Here is a 17615-nt window from a genome sequence, read left to right as displayed (position 1 = left end):
GACTAATCTAAATAATTAAATAGTTATTTGTCTATTAAGAGTTATACTGCGGTTGGATTTGGGCGAGTGTCCTTGTCTCGTTTGCCCACTGTTATATAAATAATTGCATCTTTTTTGGCCTTAACCAAGATCAATAAAGTAGGAGACAAAATTTCACTTGAAAAATGGAGAAAAATTTAGATAGAATTATGGACGAAATGTAAATAAGCCGATGCCTTCTATTGAACGGGTAATATTTCTTTCGGTTTTTAGCATGAACAATCCGGATGTAAGTGGTTGTATTTTCTCGGATGAACAAGGGCTATGTTTGGGAGGTACAAGCCATCGAATCCCTTATTGTCAATCAAAATAAGTACGTATTCTCTTTTAGCTAGAGAGTTTAGCAAGGTATCTTCCGAAACAGCAGGTGTAATTACAACAATAGCTAATGAAGCAGCAAAACTGGAACCCAAAAACAAAATGCCCATTATAACTCTGGAAGGGGACACCAAATTGTGTATGATCCAGAAAACGGGAGCCGTTACGGGCGCTATTTATAAAGCCTTACCCAAGTAGATGGTGGTCCGTTTGAGAGCCATGTAATTTAAAAATATTTATATAAGAAAAAATATTTTTAAGGTAACAACTTTTATTTCTTGTAACAATGACTTAATCTGTCTTCATAGAAGCCCTACGTTTGTATCTATCATAGCCGATTTTCAATATATCTCTGTTGTTATAGGCCCATACTGCTAAAGAAGCAGCCAAAAAAATCACTCCGATAAATAAGTGCAAAACAATAGAGCTTGGCAACAAATGTCTCTATAAACAAATTAAATTAATTCTTACAAAATATACTATGCAGAACTAGCATTTACCTCTGAAAACTTGGTAACAAACCCTGATCCTATGAGTATAAATACAAAGCTAACATCTGGAGTCAGACCCTTCAGTGGGTTGTGTTTAGAGCCTTTGTATCTGTTGTAAATGAAATATATGCTAAAAAGATCAAAGTAAGTCATATAATGAATAAAATTTCTATCCAATGCACCTGTGTACAATTCTGGCTAGCATATTGAGGCAATTTGCTAAAATAAATCCAACGGGCCCAAGAATGTTTGTAAGTACATAAGAAATTAACAGAAACAGAATAGAAAATATAACCAATAGGTAATTATACCTGTAATGGACAGAAAATATAAGTGATCAAATACAGATCGTCTGAGCTGGAGAGTACCTGTCTAGTTGTTTATTAGTCATTGTAGCAAATGCATAAGCTTCGGTAACACCATTCACAGCTAAAAGCACAATTGCAATGCAGTGGCACTGCAGCAGGATTGTGGGTAATGTTGATTCAACAAGTTTTTGGCCCCCATACAAATATAATAATGTGTAACTGTAAGATTGCCCAAAAGTGACAACAACAAGTCCTATGCTCGTCACTATTTTGCATAGATGCCTCAAAACTTCAGCAGACTCTGAAATGTTTATCTGAAACACAAGGCAATATTAAAACACAAGGTTGCCCCTGAAAATAGTATACCTGGTTCTGTTTTGACAAAGCTTGATCCCTCTGAATCATTTGGGTAAAGTAAAAATAAGCAGACTCCTCTATGGGCCTAAATATGAACCTAAAACAGTACTGCCATTGGACTGTCACAGGAGCTGTTTGTACCGCACCTTGCAGCCAAACTACCCAAATTATTAACGATGTCATACATGGATTGTTGACTAAAACTTAACACAGGAGAGATTGTCATGACATACCTCTCGCCCTCTGTCAATATTTGTTTTATTACAGATTGCTTTACAAAACTTACCGTCAGCACTAACAAATTCTTATCAATTTTTCCATCCTAAAACTCACTCATGGAATTAAAATTGTACAAAACCATTCCTTCAACATATAAAGCTATTATATACCTCATTAAACATGAACCCAGGGAAAAAGTTTAAAATGCTTCTGAAAGGAAAATCATCCATATCGGAGAACAACCAATGACGTTCAATTTCATCCCCTTTTTCTTTGAACTTGAGCAAACTAGGGATATACCATGCAAAGAAACCATAATAAAGACAACATAACATAACAGCTGACATAATCTGTGCTATGGAAAATGCATTTATAGCACTGTTGGGGTAATTCACCACCAGATAAACGAAAATTATTGTTCTACTGATGATATAAGTGGTTTCAAAAATAATCTGGAATGAGAGAAAGAAAAATTTGGCCAACAAATAGGCAACATATTATTTCTAGTCTACCTTTAATTTCACAAAACAAAAGCTTTGGGCTACCAAAACTGCACTTTCAGTTATCTGTTCTACTATGCATGACAAAGCTATGGCATAACATCCTAATTTGTACTGATTCATATAGATATCATCGGTTGGACTCAACAAATTGACCCATATATAAACCAAAACCATCCCCAAAAGCGCTGAAATTGGAACCCTAAAATTATATTTCTTGAAAAAATAATAAACCAAATTGAAAGACTTACGAGAACCAAATCAAATTAATTACTTGAGCCCAATTATGAGACTTAGTATTGGTGAGGCAAGCCTTCAACAACGGCTCTTTAGATAAAAACAAAATCGTAGACTCTAAAAGGAGGAGTCTAACATTCATAATGCCCAGAACTTCTTGGCCAACAGTTCTAATTATAAAGGCATTGAGAACAAAAGTTATACAGCGAAACAAGATTTGGAAGACGATGCTGAAAGAAGCGTTTTGCACGCTGCTTTTTAGTATGTTCCTGGCCATTCGGCTTTAATATTTTAATTGATCACGTCGTTATCATTTTTAAACCACTTATACCGTCTCTTTCCTGTCAAAATTAAAGGTTAAGTATTAAGGCATCTTCTTTTACTTTATTCTGCCAAAATTGCAAAGATGATTTGGTTTAAATAAAAACATTTTTTTTTTTTCGCTTCTTTCAACCGTTATTACCAATTTATTGTAGATGACTTCTTAATTACTTAATACTCGGTTTTGTGGAAAAAAACAGACCTATCATTAGAACCAAACTAACAAAACAAGCTGTTGACTGAATGATGCAGAGCAGCTAGCTTCAAAACATGGAAGAAGTTATGTTTCCATAGGTACGTTGAAAACAATTACCACATTGTTTTCAACGTACTTCGTTTATCTATGGATATAACCCTAAACCCCCATTTGAAAAATATGTTTTTAATATAAAAAGCATGTTATTTGTTGAATGTATCGATAAAGAGTTTTCTGGTCAAATTAATTTCAAAATCATGTCGAGATAATCAAAATTACGTCGTGTTATGGAACTACAAGATGATGTTACCAAACGGAACTTGTTCCTGTCGTCGTTTTTGGTAAATGGAAGCTTGCCAAGGGATGTTTTATTGAAAACAAGCCGTTTCAGGGTGGAGGCGTGGCTGGGTTATTTGTTGATATGGTACTTTTTCCGCTAGACACCCTAAAGACAAGATTGCAGGCAGAGCAGGGTTTTAAAAAGGCCGGTGGTTTTAGAGGAATCTATAAAGGCGTGGGGCCCCAAGCGATTGGAAGTGCCCCACAAGGTAAACAGATAATATGTAATAACCATTAGATTTAGATATTAGTAGATTTTAGCAAATTATCAAGGAATTTAATGTTTAATGTTGTAGCTGCCGTTTTTTTTGTAACTTATGAGTCAATTAAGCACTATTCTGAGTCTTTTGTTTCCATAAATTCTATGCCACTTGTTTATATGTTTGGGGCTGCTGTATCAGAAGTGGTATGATATTGCAGCTTGTATTATTCTCCATAATAAAATAACTATTGTAGATGACATGCCTGATTAGGGTACCTATGGAGGTTGTAAAACAGAGGAGGCAGACAGATAGTTCTAACAGCTCTGCTTTGAAGATTGCTATGTCTGCCTATAAATATGAAGGAATCTGTAAAGTAAGTAGAACAAATAGTTTAAATATTATTTCTTGAAACAGTTTACAATCAAGGGTCTGTATAGAGGTTTTGGTTCAACCATCATCAGGGAAGTGCCATTTTCCGTTATACAATTTCCAATACTCGAATACTTAAAGACAACTTACAGGAAAAAATTTAAAAATAACATTCCACTGGAGTCTTGGGAAGTGGCTGTTTGTGGATCTATTGCCGGTAAATTAAAAATTAAAGTTATGGTATTTAGGGACATTGTAAATTTCAGGCGGATTTTCGGCTGCCGTAACCACTCCATTGGATGTAGTCAAGACTAGAATAATGCTGGCTGATAGAAAATTGTTAAAAAATGTCAATTTAACCTTTAGGAGCACTTTTCTAAAAATTTACCATAAAGAAGGTGTTAAGGGGTGAGTTTTTAGAGATAACACAAATGAGAATAGACAGTAGACCCTATTTCATTGTTACAAAACATTTTGTATTATATTATAATAAACCATTGTTTCTAGGTTATTTGCTGGGGTTGTACCCAGAACACTATGGATATTCTTGGGCGGATACATATTTTTTGGTAGTTATGACTTTTCCAAGAATTTCTTCTATGAAGTTTTGGAAGAAGACAGATGACATATAGCACTTTGTAGGAGTTGAATAGATTATTAACTTATTGAAATTGTTGTGTTTTTATTTAAATATATTTATTAAATTAAAAAATATACATATGTCACTTCAAGTTGAAGAACCAAGGTTTTAAGCCTTTTAATAACTACAGCATACTATTAGACAAAAAGGTAACTTTAAATTTATTGCATATAAAATATATAACCATTAGAGAAAACACAAACATTAAAGCTAATTATAAAAATATATTTTTTTCCATCTGGAGCACCACAAGAAAAACAAATATCCCAAAGAGCAAAAATACTTTTGCATTCACATAAAAAATATATACTTTATGCTTTACTTACTATAGAAAATTATTGTTTGTCTGATTTTCGATGTACAGCCTATCCACAAAGCACATAATGTGGAAAAATACATGATTAGACTTCATTTTTGGTAAAAAGTATTAATAAAAATCTATCTGACAGCCAGCTTTGTTATGCTCAATGACTTCAAGCTTCAGTAAACCAACAGTTTCCCTAAGCTGGTTCACCATTGAGCCAATTTCCACATTCTCCTGTTTAAGCTGTTTGACTTTATCTTCAAGCTTGGAAATCCTTTCCAATTTTCTGGAACGGCACTTGGATGCGGCCAATCTGTTCCTCTGTCTCTTCCTCTCAAGCTTCATTCTCTCCTGATACTCCATATCGACTGGTGACATTGGAGGGCTATTGCCAATATTGGGCACAATCTGGGGCTCCTCCTTGATTTGAGGTATGAAAGAATCATTGTAGATTGTACTGGAGTTGCTGTCTGAGCCATGTTGCGAGTTGCTGTTGTGCAGATTACTTAAGGCTTCAACAAAACCTCCAGCAAAACGTTCCTGTTCCGCAGTCACATTTTTTGGAAATGGAAACGATGGAGTTGGTGTATTTGGCAATGGGTTATCTAATATCATGTTTTCAAGTTCAGGAGTATCCACTTTTAGTTTCACTAGATCAGGCGAGGATAACACATCCACGCCGTTCAGCGAAAAAATTGGGTTCTTTTTTGTTTGGTTTAAATCCAGAGTCAGACTGTGCTTCATATTCAACAAATTCAGCTTTGGGTTATCGTTGAACTGACTCATGCTTAGTTATTTTTATACAATTCGAACCCCAGCCAAGACCAAAGGTTGAAAAACAGATGCACTGGCAATAAAACGAGCACTAATAGAAAGTAATACACCGAATCCGACACTTCCATAAACTCTGAAATCGAATGGACAAAATGAAAACAAAGCCAAGGATAGGAAACAAATTATGACATCACTTACTCCGCAACTAGAAGGTTGTAGTAAAAACCAACACCGAGAGAAGACGATGATTCACCGCAATAAAAAATAATAATTTTCGAGCCTACCCAATACAAACGAGAACTTTGAATATGTCTCAGAAATTACAACAAAACCTTTCTGGAAAGTAACAATTCCGGGAATTTATGAGCGTGACTCACGACTTCCTTCTATTTTCCTGTTTTTTTTATTACGCTATCTCTCTCACACAACGAGCATTAGAGAAGCATACAGATCATAGAAAAAGAGGAGTATACTTTCTGGCAAGGCGAAAACATAGACGTTGCGAAGAACAATGATTATTTTTCCCATGGACAACATCCGTTCCTATTGTTAAAATACAGCGACCTGTGACGTCAACTATTGCGTTAAGATGACTTAATTCATGAATAAGCAAAGAATGACGTATTTATGTTTGCATTTATTCATAGTGCAAACACAGAACACAATGGAACATTTTTCGATGCTCCAAAAATACAAATTGACTACAAATGTTACCAGAAAGAAAAAGAGATAGTTATTTTTACTTTTGCAAACCGAATAAAACTAAACAACTCAAGCGGTTCAAATACTGTTTTAATAGATCAACATAACCTTGACTAGACGGACCTAACCTCACGGGTAGGCCAACTATGAAGCCGACCAGTACAAAATCCTCTACAAATTACATAGATCACATTAATTATGTATCTAAAATATGTACAAATATAAATATAGTATTTCGTGTAACGTTGCAATCACATTTAGGTGTTTTTTCACTGGAACGGTGGCACAAACTTTACTACATCCAATTTAGTCTGTGTGTTAGGTGGTTAGTTTGGGGGCGAGGGTTTTTACGTTTTCACTCTGCGACTTCCCAACTTTGAGAAACCATTCCGACCGGCCTTGTGGCCATTCCTTGACTCCGGAAAACGCGACTGCTTCGACCTGGTTTCAAAGACTACATCCGAATCTGTATCGCTATCAGACAAATTGCTTTTTCTAGAGGAAACTAAAATAAAAAAAAAGAGTTTCCGGTAAGCTATTGAGTAAACAGGCAAATTTACATGGAGGGAGGTCATCAGTGTCTTCGATTAATTTGTAATTGGTTGGTTTGATAGTGTCGTGCCTCCTACGGCACCAACGGTAACACAGGTAGGCCACGCCCCATATGGAACCGAAAAACGTCAAGACGCCACATACCAGACCCAGCACGACGTACAATATGCTCCAGCTGCAGTCCGAATCGTCGCCCGTCTCAAGATACACTTTAAACAAATCCTGAAACGCGATTTGTTTAATCGAACCGAGAGTAGTTCAAATACACCGACGGGGACATCTAACAATAAAACAATATGCAGAAGTTCCGCTTACATGCATCCAGAAGGCCTCGCACGTGCAGACCCTTGTAAGTTCGTCGCAGACGCCGTGGCCGGAACAGTTATTTTGACAGATGGCGGTCTGCAGTTTGGCTATGGAAAATCCCAAGAGGCTGGCGTCGATTTTCAGCTTTTGACGAAGATGTCTGACAACTTCGTTGGCGGAAACGGGCAAACCGTCGGACGATTCCAGGTAAAAGGTTATCTTGGCTTTCCCGGTCCCATCTTCCGCTCTGACGTTTCTAACCTGCAACGCCACCCGGTTGTGTTTTAATGCGTAATTCTTAATCATAAAGGATTTAATGCTTGTACTACATTGCTTTATATCCTGCCCATAAAACATCTTTAGAAAACTGATTGTTCTCTTTAAAATTAACATGTCAAAATATCAGAGTCTATTTATTATGTTACTGTGAAAACCAATTCAAAAGTGATTTAAACTAACGATTTCTTGTCCCAATATTATTAGGTGGGAAATTGTCACTTTCGGGACGGTTGTAACATTTGAAAAAAGTCTTGAAGAACAGGTCAATTAAACTTGAAAACAAATCTACCACCCGTCTACTGACCCATTAATTGTTTTTCCGTGTTCATTTGGAACTAAGTTTATAATAATAATAATAATAATAAGCAACAAGCTTTTACCTCAACATAACGCTAAATTCTACTTAGTACAAGACGCTTTAGTTTAATAGCATATTAAATTTAAATTTGAATTTGGGATAAACAAAAAATAAGACATCATAAGAACATTTGCGATAGAATTTATAATACTTAATTAAGCTTGAGTTGCGGAACTCTTCTAATACCTTAAGTGTTATTTATTTTACAAATAACCCAGACAAAATAAAATATAAAATCCTAGCTTACAAAAATAAACTAATCAAAAGAAGGGAAGAGGAACCAAAATAATGAATTGCATTAATTGAAATTGCTTTTAGTCATAGCTTTAAAGTTAGTCAATGACTATGGGACAATTTTCCACTAAACAATTAGACAATTTACAAGCGACCCCTTCAGATGTTATAATATTTTTCATTTGGGCAGGAATTATGTTATATAATTTATTTCCAACATATAGAAATGTTCATTGCGCGATCATAGTTACTTGTTGAAGAAGTTGAAATAGAACTTTCAGGACTCTTTTCCGAATAACCTCTAATGGTTTGAGATTATTTTTAGATGCACCTGCCCCGGCCGATGCCGTATAGTAAACGTGACTGGAGCAACGCAAAGTATGAGGAGATATTTTCTTTTATTGGAAGAATTTGTCTTGTTTGCTTAAAAATATATACTAGAGATCTGTTTTTTTTTAACTTTAGTGCTAGAATATAAATATTCCATGTCGGATCTCTGTGTGAGATAAACCTCAATACTGTTACTTGGTAATGTGAAGGCATTATCAGAAAAGGTTACATACACAGTTTTTTGTCAATTTATGGTGAGTGTTCGTCAAACCAGTTGGTTATTGCGCAAAGATCTGCCTTAATTTGTAATTTAACATTATTACAAGTGTCGGCTTCCATCATTAGGACTGTATCATTAGTATTGACCGTAAGTAAATCATTTGGGTAGAGTGAATAAAATGGGACCCAAGACGGTTCCCTGTGGTATTCCACAGTTAACAGTTTGTTTGCTACTAACAATGTTCTTAATACTGTTATGGAGGTAGCTCTTGAGTAGATCTAGCGCAAGGCTCCTGACACCAATTGATTCTAATTTGTTTATTAATCACCTCTGACTTACTGTATCAAAGGCCTTGGCTAGATATAGGGGACAGGGACGTCCTCTATCCAGACAGCTATATATCCTTCCAGATAATACAATTGCATTGGCTGTACTTTTATTTTGTGTAAAACCGAACTGATTGTTTGAAACAAGCTGATTGATATTTAATTCCATTTTTCTATTAATCGTAGCTGGTTGAAACTTTTTTATTAGAACAAATACAGATCAAACAAAATTTGATTTAATGCCCGACTTTCAAAAACAACGAGAGCCACTAACCTGTAATTTGGAGCCCTCAGTAACCAACAGGGCCAGTTTGCCTCTTAAATTGTTATACTGCGCTTCCGTCAGGAACTTCGCGTCCACGTTGATGGTAATCTCGACCAAATAGAACAGCTTGGGATCGTTTTTTACAATCACCGTTACCGTGTCGGTATCGCTTAGCCCCTGCTCGTCGAAAACGGTTAGATTAAAAACATAAGTGCCGACGGACACGTCAGTTAAGATAAGTATGGGCGACACGTCCGTGCCTTCGACCACGTTCCCGATCGCCAAGGATTTGTCCTCGCGCGTCCATTTCCATCGCACTATGGCCCAATCGTCTTTCGATTGGGACCCGTTTATTATCACAGCGTTTGCGGGCAACTCAAGTATCAAGTCCGGCCCTGCATTCGCTGTAGGCTTCTGATTTTTGTCTAAATGGAAGAAAAACAAGCTCACCGCAACCTGCTTCTTGTGGACACTTATGTGTACTATAAGTATCAATCCAAAAGTCGCAATTCGTTTAATTCTCAATAAATACTAGGCTTTGACATAATTGAGATTTGAGGGTAAGAGATACAGTTCTCCGGACGATATACCGTTTTTACAATTTTTAATGGTTTTGGAATGAGTTTAAGACCCGCCTTTTGTAAGATATTAGCCGACAAGAACTGTACCGAGAGTAGGTACCATATACATTTTATTACAATTGATTTGTTACCAAATACCAACATTATTCAATTTTTTTAATCACTTGAGATGTATTCTATTGTATTCTATCAAACAGTTTCGTCGTGATGGACAATGCCAGCTACCACTCTCAAGTCATTCGAAATTTTTTGCTTAAAAAGGATACGTATTTGGAAAATTCCTACACAAATAAGCACTTATTGGAAGTTCTTAAGACGGGAATTTTTCTTCCACCATATCACTGCAATTTGATTCTGATAGAACTGATATGGGGACAGCTGAAACCCAGTTTAAGAAGAAACAACACCTCGCCGAAATTTAGTTCTCGGGCAATAGAATTAACTAGAAGTGAAGTAGAAAAAATATCTGCTTCTAGTTTGAAAAAAAAACGTAAAACACATCATCGATGAAGAAAATGCTTACAGAAGTCGTTATTACAGAATTAATTATTAATGTGGGGGACGAGTCCAAGTGAAGATAGTGCTTATTTTGAAGTAGACTAACTTTTTTTATATAAACATTGTAACATTGTTGTTGTTCATTTGTATTTATAATGAATATTTTAAAGTAAGGAAGGATTTCTCACTGCATGGACTAATAATAAGCGAGGAATCTTACCGATGAAACTCCACACCAATCTGTCAGCTTTCAGTATTTGTATGCACGAAGTACCAAAATACGGTTATGGAACGTCATTGTGAAATTATTTATATTTATTGAGAGTTACAAAAAGAAACCCAAGGCCTGCGGTTAGTCCTTCATAAAAATTTACCAAAGTTAAATACCCGGTTATGTCGTAAAAACGGTATATGTTGGGTTAGGTATAAATGAGACGTTTATTGTTGTGTGTTTATGTTGCTGTGGTAGTGACAGCACTTGTGCAAGAGTTGTCATTCCCTAGTGCTACCTATTGAACAAACATAACCAATAGACAATCTGTGGTTTGCCAGTTAAGTTGTCAAAATTACTGTCAAAAAAAGTTGTGTGTTGCTAAATTTTCCTATTATTTTATTATGACGTTCTCATTAATTTTACTTGATTATTTTAGAAATTATTGTAAAGCAAAAGATGAGCATACATACTCTGATTGACGGTAACATGAACCATGTCGCTCGCTACGTTGTTGTTGTCGTCGGTGACGCTGACTTTAAATGTGTACAGCCCTTTAGTCAGACCCGTCACGTTGGTCGTGCTCGCATTGCCGCTTACGAAGGTAACGGTCGAAGGACCTTCCACTTGTTCCCATCTGAATGACATAATTTGGTTGTCGTCGGTGCTTTTCGATGCGTTTAGCACCGCCCACGTTTGAGGTAAACTAAAATGTTTTGACATTCAAAGGTCGAGGACTCTACCGAAACCAAATTAGATGTTTACCTAAGGGTTATGTTCTCGCCCGCGTTGGCTATTGGGGGTTTGTTCGTTGGCGGTTTAACGTAAACGTGTACTTGAGCTGTGCTAGATTGATTGGCACTATCGGTAACCTTCAGTGCAAACGTATACATCCCTGTGTACAACAAGAACACAGTGGAAAATTAAGATTAAGTAACATCCCTCGATTTACCTTCCTGGAGATTGGACAGATGCAGGAACGGCGTACGAGTATCCTGCATATCCACAGCTTTTTGCGCGTCGTCTGCAGACTTGGTCCATTCCCAAGTAACTATAGCGTGATCATCTGTACTCATGCTGCCGTTTAAGGTTATGTTGTTATGAGGTAAATAAATTATAGTGTCTTCCCCTGCATTAGCTTCGGGGGGATAGTCAGTACCAGCGAGTACGGTAATATTAGCGGTACCGCTACTGGTAACCTTGTCCGTATCTGTCACAGTTAGTTTAAAAGTATAATTACCAGGCTTGGTTAAATCGTTTAGTTGCAAAGTGGGACTATCTTTCAGTTCAGGTTCATAACCTTAAAACATAAATCCAAGTAATGGCATCTACCACGAAGGACTATACAGTGCACACCTAAAGGACCCTGTTGCAATTCCCAATGCCAAGAAGTGATGCCGTCGTCATCAGTGGAGGACGATGCGTCCAAAACCGCGGCAGCATTCGGCTGTTTAATAGTTTGATTTGCGGGAGTTATAACGATCGTCGGAGGTTTGTTTATACGGGCCTCGGGCAACACGGTGACGTTAACAAAAGATTCGCCATAGGCTGATGGTGTTGACACGCTAACCTTTATTTCAAATTTAAAAACAATATTGATGCACTGACGTTGGGTTCGATTTAAATTACTATGTGTAACAGCTTACATGGAGGACTATAACAGAAAGCTTTCTGTATTTCATTACCTTAAACCCATAAACGCCTTCCATTAACTTCTCCAAATGCAACTGAGCCCCATTTTGATGTTTTACAGCAGTACTAGCCTCTGGCTGGTACAACGAAGTCCATTCATACTGATATTTGTCATTTGGATCCTCTGCCGGCACAGTATTTACTGTTAATGTAACTTCATTCTCAGGTAACCTAACCTAAAATGTGCTTTTGATATTATCGAGTCAAACATCTTAATTTTTCATTATCAAAATCAAATAAATAAAAATAAATTCCGTATATCATATGCTCGTGGGCTCCTATGGACCAACCCAAAGAACAAAAAATTCTAGGGGAATCAGGAAGTGGGAACCCTGGGCGACCAGTTAGCATACGTTTCAACGTAAGTCAAGCCACACAGGATGCTGTCGCCAGTGGGACTTCCAAAGGCAAGGAGGGCGAGGTGGCAGTTGGAGGTACGCAGCGGCTATTGCCGTCGCCCAGCGGTCAACATCAGGGCGGCGACAGGCTAGGTGCGAAGCGCTTAGGCTTATGCAAGAGCAGCTGCAGCTGAACTGAGCAGAGCGATTACCGGAACCTTGTTCCAGATGGTGCGCATGGTGCACAAACAATGCTTAAATACACTGGAAGATTTGTAGACGTGAGTGGCGGGGCAAGCGCTCTGGCTTTAAAGGACAGAGACACACCATTGCTTATGTTTGGTTAGCAGAATAAGCAGTTCGAAGATATTGGTGAAAAATATAAACTCAGTAATTAATCATGACTTACTGTTTTTGACTCTACAACAATGCTTATATGCTTTCGAGTTACTGGAGCGGATTTATTTGTTGAAAGATCCAGGATCTTCTCAGTTATAATATCCGGCAAGCCATTCAGGTTGACGTCTGACAATTCTATGGTGGCACAGATGCCCTCATCACCACGAACAAAACCTGGCTTGCACTCGCAGAAGCCTCAAATTGAAAATTAAATATAAAAAATTAATCAACTGCCTTTTTTTGTTAATATTGTATTATATCGCATATTCTGTAATCTCACCAGTTCTGGACCTCTCGCGTTTTCCCACACAAATCTCATTAGGGAATGGGCATGAGTTATCCACTCCCACTTGACACTCTTCATCTGCATCCTGATTAAGAAAATCTTTTTCTAACATTTTGTAAGTATTTTCAAATCGATCCCTATCATTCAGCATGTTGTACATTTCCCTATCTAGCTCAGATGTTGAGAACTCTTCTCTAGCAAGAACATCTTCCCAAGTATCGTCGTCAGTTGGTTTAACAAGAACCATTAGTACGTGGTCTACAGTTGCAAGGTTTAGGTTCTTAGTTGGAATACATAACTCATTACTGGTGCACATTATATGATAACACGTCTCATCACTTAGAAAAGCAACGTTGCACGCGTTTTTTGTGCAACATTTTAAGACGCAGGGTACCAAAGAAGTCACGCCTTTTATTTCTTCGAAGTAGCCCGCACTCGTATTACCTTTGGGCACATAACCTTTAAAAGTGTGCTCGAATAATCGGGGGCACTCAGTCTTGATGGACGTACGGTACGATTTTCCGTGTGTAAAACAGCAAAGTAGAAAATAAATGAAAAATAAGGATTTCATTTTAAACAGGTTTACCATTTTTCGAGCTAAACACATATATCAAGGTCCGACCGGAAATCAATATTGCATGAAATGCGTTCCAGTATTGAATTAAACTCCTATTGTGCGTGAAATCATTCTCATTTTTATCAAATTCAGCATTTCACGATATCAACGACCTTCACAACTGACAATTTTTATGCGTCCGTCAATCAGCTGTTTATGACATTTAACTTACGAATTAAATAATGGCCGAAATTAAAAACCGAATATAGAAAAAGAATACTCCGTGATTTTAATAATGTATTTGCTTCTCATTTAGAATAATAACCTTAGAACTTAGTAGAACTGTTTTTCAATGAAGTTTGTTTTTAATTTAATTACATTTATAAAGGCATACGAATCCGAAATTTGTGACAATTTTACCACAGACCCATAATAATTTTACCGACTTTGATCTCTGGCGAATGCGCATGATGTCAAGAATAATCAATAAATTTGAATTTTTTTGTATTTATCTCAAGTACAAATCCATAATTTTGTAACAACAATTTCGCAGAGACAAATAGCAATCCTTGAAATTAATTTGGTTTAGTTACATATGGAAGATTGAGATATTGAGCGTATTTTTCAGTCGGAAAAAATATAATATTTATTATGTTAGCTAGAAATGACAATTTGTTTAAAAAGAAAATTTATAAGTTAAAAACATTAGGCAAGTAGAAAAGGTTATCAAATTGCATAATTTGTATATACTCACGTAAAACAATGGCAGCTGAAAGATTCAAATTCCAGATGACAACATACAAAACATTGTTAGAGAAGCCGTGGAAGCAAGAGAACATGCTTATAGTCCCTACAGTGGGTTTAAAGTAGGCGCTGCCGTGTTATGTGCTGATGGCAAGATTTATACTGGATGTAACATCGAAAATAATTCATTTGGAGTTGGAATCTGTGCTGAAAGGTGTGCATACAGCAAGGCAATCAGTGAAGGTAGAAAAAACTTCAAAGCAGTAGTGGTAGTAGCCTACCAAGAGAAATATTTCACCATGCCTTGTGGTGCTTGTAGGCAATTCATGAGCGAGTTTGGAAATGTGAATTTGTATGTAACAAAACCGGGATGTGAAGAGGTGTTTGTTTCTACTTTGGAGGAAATGCTGCCGTTTCAGTTTCAAACAAGCAACCACAGCTTTGATTGACCTAATATTGTATGCATTCTAAATAATACACAATTCTAGTTAACCAGTTTGATTTATTAACAATTTAGTTTAATTTAAAGCTATAGTAAAATGAGAGTAAAATGTAAATATTAATAAATACTTTCCCCTGGGAGAGTCAAAAATGCAACTAAAATTATGAAACATTGCACCTATCACGTGAACTTCGAGCGGCAGTTGTTGCCTGAGCCTCAGATGCTTGAAGCTGTCTTGCTAAAGCTAAATCCAACTCCTCTTGCGTCTTTTTGCTGAATGAAATGTTATCTTGCATTGACATAGCTAATGCTCTGGCTAATGCCTCATCTTCTGATAGACTTCCTTGTATATTTTGGGATGCACTCACTTGAGACTGAAATACCCATTTATTTCGGGCGCTTTTTCCCTCGCAATTGTGGTCTGTTGGGTGTCTGTGTTTCAAGCAAAAGTTTGTGGAACAGTCTTTACAAATAACAGGTATGACCTCCTTTGTTTTGCACTTTTTATAAGAGCACTTGTTAGTGAACACTTTTCTATGGTTTTTTGCTGGGTCGCTCTGACAATCAGAGTCGATATGTGCCCCCACGACGTAGTCCGGATGCTGACCCTTCTGAATGGGGATCGGAATGTTACACAGTGGACACACAGGTACTTGGTTGTTTTTTTTGTAGGAATTTTGGCAGTCGTGTGAAGAATAAACGTAGTGTTCATCACAAAATAAATAATCGCAAGCGTCGCATTTGATGGGTAAAAAATCTAATTTGTTGCAACCAGATTTGGAGCAATGCTTACCCAGATGGGGGAGCTCCATGTTTTAAATATTAGTATCGATTTAACGTCGCAATATAACATTGACCGGTTACCACTTTCAACAAAACACTGTTCACGATGAATAATTTAAAATGACTTTTATACTATATCGAATTTTCTTGATTATTCTACAATCATTCCGTGACTAAACAAAATTTGAAACATACAAATAACATTGTCAACCCGTTTACTAAGTTTATGACATTTGACATTTCTTCTTCTTTTTTTGAGGTTTGGCGCTTTTACTAGGCAATTTGCCAGCACTATTTCTTCTTTACTTCTATTAACTAATGTTAAAAATGATTAAGGGTCCAACATTTTTTTTCTTCTTTTGCTTGTGTTGTTATACCACTGGAATTATTGGGTAAGTTAAAAAATAAATCTTACACTCGCCGAAATTTAAACTAAATTTTTTCTATTCTAATATGACTAAATAAAAACTCAACACATTTTTTGTAGTTAAAACGATGTGTCAAATGTCAGATGTCATAATGTATTAATTTTTTGTGATATTAATAAGGAAAATCTCAATCTTAAAATAGTATATTATTAGCGTCTTTTAACATTGAAGTGGTCTTGGATATTGATAAAATGATTGTTGTTAAAAGAGTGACTTCAACCGTGGCAAGGTAAATTGTCCAACATATTTCGTTTATGGTAGAAAAGGTAGGCTTTTTACTTTTAGACATATAAGAAACAAGCATAGCTTGCCCGATCTTCCATACGATTATGCGGCTTTGGAGCCCGTAATTTCGCGCGACATCATGAACTTACATCATAGCAAACATCATCAGACTTACGTAACCAACTTAAACGCTGCCGAAGACAAATTAAAAGCGGCTGTAGAAAATGGAGACGTTAAGTAAGCCAGTTAGTTAAGTTAGTTAGTTAAACTAAGTTATGTTTACAAACGTTGTTTTATTTTAGCACTCAGATATCACTTGGACCAGCGATCAAATTCAATGGAGGTGGACATTTGAATCACTCAATTTTCTGGCTTAATCTGAGTCCCTCCAGTACAGACCCAAGCCCTGAACTTTGCAAAGCTCTCCAAAACTCCTTTGGAAGTGTAGAAAACATGAAAAAACAGTTGTCAGCATCCACTGTTGCTATTCAAGGCTCAGGTTGGGGTTGGTTGGGATATGATAAGCAATCAGGTTTGATAAAAATAGCCACTTGCGGAAACCAGGATCCACTGCAAGCCACGACAGGGCTAATTCCACTTTTTGGAATAGATGTATGGGAGCACGCTTATTACCTTCAATACAAGAATGTTAGGGCAGACTATGTAAATGCCATATTTGATATTGTTGACTGGAAAGATGTTAGTGAAAGGTTTGCCAAGGCTGCAGCATAATTTTGTGTTACTATTTTTTTATTTTTTTAAAGAAATAGTCAATGTTTTAAGGTCTACTGTTTTAGTTTAGTTTAATATAATTAATTAAAACCCAATCTGTATTATATACCTCTGTTACAAGCAATATCCTTTTCCAGACGTTAATATTGAAGTAATGCAAATGCAAATATCGCCTTTTTTACGGATACATTATACACAAGAATGGAGAGCATAGGTAAATTATAAAATTAACTTGATGCACCTGAATCACATTAAAAGTTACCCATAGAATAATAGCATTATAATTGCTAAGAAATGTCATTTTTCAATGTGACAACCTTTTTGGCATATGTAAATATAACCTCCATTTTCGACTTTAATGTTGTTTAAAGAATATTTTGTTTTGTATATTTGTTATCTGAAGTGATACAGGCTCAGTGCCTATAAATTTGCGAAATAGTGTTCGTCTTACCCGGATGTATACGGGTTTGTGATGTGCTATTCCATGATGTGTCTGTTAACGCGGTTTCCGGA

General features: G+C 36.5%; 9 protein-coding genes across 10 annotated transcripts; 5 read left to right on the top strand and 4 right to left on the bottom strand.

Moving 5' to 3' along the window:
* Positions 1 to 53: 53 nt before the first annotated feature.
* On the top strand, positions 54 to 555 carry LOC132699037 (ragulator complex protein LAMTOR5-like). The gene is made up of 3 exons (XM_060665491.1): positions 54 to 199; positions 253 to 314; positions 371 to 555. The coding sequence occupies exons 1-3, from the start codon at positions 165 to 167 to the stop codon at positions 553 to 555; spliced, it is 282 nt and encodes a 93-aa protein (XP_060521474.1). The 5' UTR covers positions 54 to 164.
* Positions 556 to 610: 55 nt separating this feature from the next.
* On the bottom strand, positions 611 to 2761 carry LOC132699034 (protein RFT1 homolog). The gene is made up of 9 exons (XM_060665487.1): positions 2484 to 2761; positions 2245 to 2434; positions 1903 to 2184; positions 1660 to 1835; positions 1523 to 1610; positions 1217 to 1470; positions 1031 to 1159; positions 858 to 978; positions 611 to 801 (listed from the first exon to the last, which is right to left on the bottom strand). Exons 1-9 carry the CDS (start codon positions 2744 to 2746, stop codon positions 649 to 651), a joined length of 1656 nt encoding a protein of 551 aa, XP_060521470.1. The 5' UTR covers positions 2747 to 2761; the 3' UTR covers positions 611 to 648.
* A 430-nt stretch (positions 2762 to 3191) lies between these two features.
* LOC132699035 (S-adenosylmethionine mitochondrial carrier protein homolog) lies at positions 3192 to 4582 on the top strand. 2 transcript variants are annotated; one of them, XM_060665489.1, is made up of 7 exons: positions 3192 to 3327; positions 3378 to 3534; positions 3622 to 3731; positions 3782 to 3901; positions 3955 to 4114; positions 4164 to 4305; positions 4405 to 4582. In XM_060665489.1, exons 1-7 carry the CDS (start codon positions 3274 to 3276, stop codon positions 4520 to 4522), a joined length of 861 nt encoding a protein of 286 aa, XP_060521472.1. In that variant the 5' UTR covers positions 3192 to 3273; the 3' UTR covers positions 4523 to 4582. The 2 variants fall into 2 exon arrangements, with proteins under 2 accessions (XP_060521472.1, XP_060521471.1); XM_060665488.1 differs by having other exon boundaries at positions 3943 to 4114.
* Positions 4583 to 4962: 380 nt separating this feature from the next.
* On the bottom strand, positions 4963 to 6013 carry LOC132699036 (transcription factor JunD). The gene is made up of 2 exons (XM_060665490.1): positions 5814 to 6013; positions 4963 to 5748 (listed from the first exon to the last, which is right to left on the bottom strand). The coding sequence occupies exon 2, from the start codon at positions 5625 to 5627 to the stop codon at positions 4965 to 4967; it is 663 nt and encodes a 220-aa protein (XP_060521473.1). The 5' UTR covers positions 5628 to 5748; positions 5814 to 6013; the 3' UTR covers positions 4963 to 4964.
* A 376-nt stretch (positions 6014 to 6389) lies between these two features.
* On the bottom strand, positions 6390 to 13942 carry LOC132699049 (dyslexia-associated protein KIAA0319 homolog). Its single transcript, XM_060665509.1, has 11 exons — positions 13187 to 13942; positions 12917 to 13101; positions 12163 to 12345; positions 11834 to 12047; positions 11430 to 11777; positions 11243 to 11372; positions 10951 to 11183; positions 9197 to 9612; positions 7185 to 7436; positions 6878 to 7091; positions 6390 to 6822 (listed from the first exon to the last, which is right to left on the bottom strand). The coding sequence occupies exons 1-11, from the start codon at positions 13797 to 13799 to the stop codon at positions 6665 to 6667; spliced, it is 2946 nt and encodes a 981-aa protein (XP_060521492.1). The 5' UTR covers positions 13800 to 13942; the 3' UTR covers positions 6390 to 6664.
* Positions 12357 to 12882, top strand: LOC132699054 (uncharacterized). The gene is made up of 2 exons (XM_060665514.1): positions 12357 to 12660; positions 12736 to 12882. Exons 1-2 carry the CDS (start codon positions 12450 to 12452, stop codon positions 12852 to 12854), a joined length of 330 nt encoding a protein of 109 aa, XP_060521497.1. The 5' UTR covers positions 12357 to 12449; the 3' UTR covers positions 12855 to 12882.
* Positions 13943 to 14138: 196 nt separating the features above from the next.
* On the top strand, positions 14139 to 15051 carry LOC132699053 (cytidine deaminase-like). Its single transcript, XM_060665512.1, has 2 exons — positions 14139 to 14457; positions 14538 to 15051. Exons 1-2 carry the CDS (start codon positions 14400 to 14402, stop codon positions 14939 to 14941), a joined length of 462 nt encoding a protein of 153 aa, XP_060521495.1. The 5' UTR covers positions 14139 to 14399; the 3' UTR covers positions 14942 to 15051.
* Positions 15052 to 15066: 15 nt separating this feature from the next.
* On the bottom strand, positions 15067 to 15931 carry LOC132699051 (AN1-type zinc finger protein 2A-like). The gene has a single exon (XM_060665510.1). It carries the CDS (start codon positions 15744 to 15746, stop codon positions 15096 to 15098), a length of 651 nt encoding a protein of 216 aa, XP_060521493.1. The 5' UTR covers positions 15747 to 15931; the 3' UTR covers positions 15067 to 15095.
* Positions 15932 to 15995: 64 nt separating this feature from the next.
* LOC132699052 (superoxide dismutase [Mn] 1, mitochondrial) lies at positions 15996 to 17197 on the top strand. The gene is made up of 4 exons (XM_060665511.1): positions 15996 to 16109; positions 16205 to 16374; positions 16431 to 16607; positions 16673 to 17197. Exons 2-4 carry the CDS (start codon positions 16337 to 16339, stop codon positions 17100 to 17102), a joined length of 645 nt encoding a protein of 214 aa, XP_060521494.1. The 5' UTR covers positions 15996 to 16109; positions 16205 to 16336; the 3' UTR covers positions 17103 to 17197.
* The last annotated feature ends 418 nt before the right edge of the window (positions 17198 to 17615 follow it).

This window comes from Cylas formicarius, unplaced genomic scaffold (assembly GCF_029955315.1).
Source record: "Cylas formicarius isolate icCylForm1 unplaced genomic scaffold, icCylForm1.1 PGA_scaffold_3__17_contigs__length_32017465, whole genome shotgun sequence".
Lineage (NCBI taxonomy): Eukaryota > Metazoa > Arthropoda > Insecta > Coleoptera > Brentidae > Cylas > Cylas formicarius.
This window is presented reverse-complemented; position numbering and strand designations above follow the sequence as displayed.

Coding starts and splice junctions, on each gene's coding strand:
- LOC132699054 (XM_060665514.1), top strand. CDS start 12,450: ATGGACCAACCCAAAGAACAAAAAATTCTAGGGGAATCAGGAAGTGGG. Junction 12,661..12,735: donor TCAGGGCGGCGACAGGCTAG/GTGCGAAGCGCT, acceptor ACCTTGTTCCAG/ATGGTGCGCATGGTGCACAA.
- LOC132699049 (XM_060665509.1), bottom strand. CDS start 13,799: ATGTGTTTAGCTCGAAAAATGGTAAACCTGTTTAAAATGAAATCCTTA. Junction 11,778..11,833: donor ATTGCAACAGGGTCCTTTAG/GTGTGCACTGTA, acceptor TTATGTTTTAAG/GTTATGAACCTGAACTGAAA. Junction 6,823..6,877: donor CACTGATGACCTCCCTCCAT/GTAAATTTGCCT, acceptor TTTTTATTTTAG/TTTCCTCTAGAAAAAGCAAT.
- LOC132699035 (XM_060665488.1), top strand. CDS start 3,274: ATGGAACTACAAGATGATGTTACCAAACGGAACTTGTTCCTGTCGTCG. Junction 3,732..3,781: donor GGGCTGCTGTATCAGAAGTG/GTATGATATTGC, acceptor TAACTATTGTAG/ATGACATGCCTGATTAGGGT. Junction 4,306..4,404: donor CATAAAGAAGGTGTTAAGGG/GTGAGTTTTTAG, acceptor CATTGTTTCTAG/GTTATTTGCTGGGGTTGTAC.
- LOC132699051 (XM_060665510.1), bottom strand. CDS start 15,746: ATGGAGCTCCCCCATCTGGGTAAGCATTGCTCCAAATCTGGTTGCAAC.
- LOC132699053 (XM_060665512.1), top strand. CDS start 14,400: ATGTTAGCTAGAAATGACAATTTGTTTAAAAAGAAAATTTATAAGTTA. Junction 14,458..14,537: donor TTATAAGTTAAAAACATTAG/GCAAGTAGAAAA, acceptor TTCAAATTCCAG/ATGACAACATACAAAACATT.
- LOC132699052 (XM_060665511.1), top strand. CDS start 16,337: ATGATTGTTGTTAAAAGAGTGACTTCAACCGTGGCAAG. Junction 16,375..16,430: donor GTGACTTCAACCGTGGCAAG/GTAAATTGTCCA, acceptor TTTTACTTTTAG/ACATATAAGAAACAAGCATA. Junction 16,608..16,672: donor GTAGAAAATGGAGACGTTAA/GTAAGCCAGTTA, acceptor GTTTTATTTTAG/CACTCAGATATCACTTGGAC.
- LOC132699037 (XM_060665491.1), top strand. CDS start 165: ATGGAGAAAAATTTAGATAGAATTATGGACGAAAT. Junction 200..252: donor GATAGAATTATGGACGAAAT/GTAAATAAGCCG, acceptor TTCGGTTTTTAG/CATGAACAATCCGGATGTAA. Junction 315..370: donor ACAAGGGCTATGTTTGGGAG/GTACAAGCCATC, acceptor ATTCTCTTTTAG/CTAGAGAGTTTAGCAAGGTA.
- LOC132699034 (XM_060665487.1), bottom strand. CDS start 2,746: ATGGCCAGGAACATACTAAAAAGCAGCGTGCAAAACGCTTCTTTCAGC. Junction 2,435..2,483: donor ATTAATTTGATTTGGTTCTC/GTAAGTCTTTCA, acceptor ATATAATTTTAG/GGTTCCAATTTCAGCGCTTT. Junction 1,836..1,902: donor CTGGGTTCATGTTTAATGAG/GTATATAATAGC, acceptor AGTGAGTTTTAG/GATGGAAAAATTGATAAGAA.
- LOC132699036 (XM_060665490.1), bottom strand. CDS start 5,627: ATGAGTCAGTTCAACGATAACCCAAAGCTGAATTTGTTGAATATGAAG.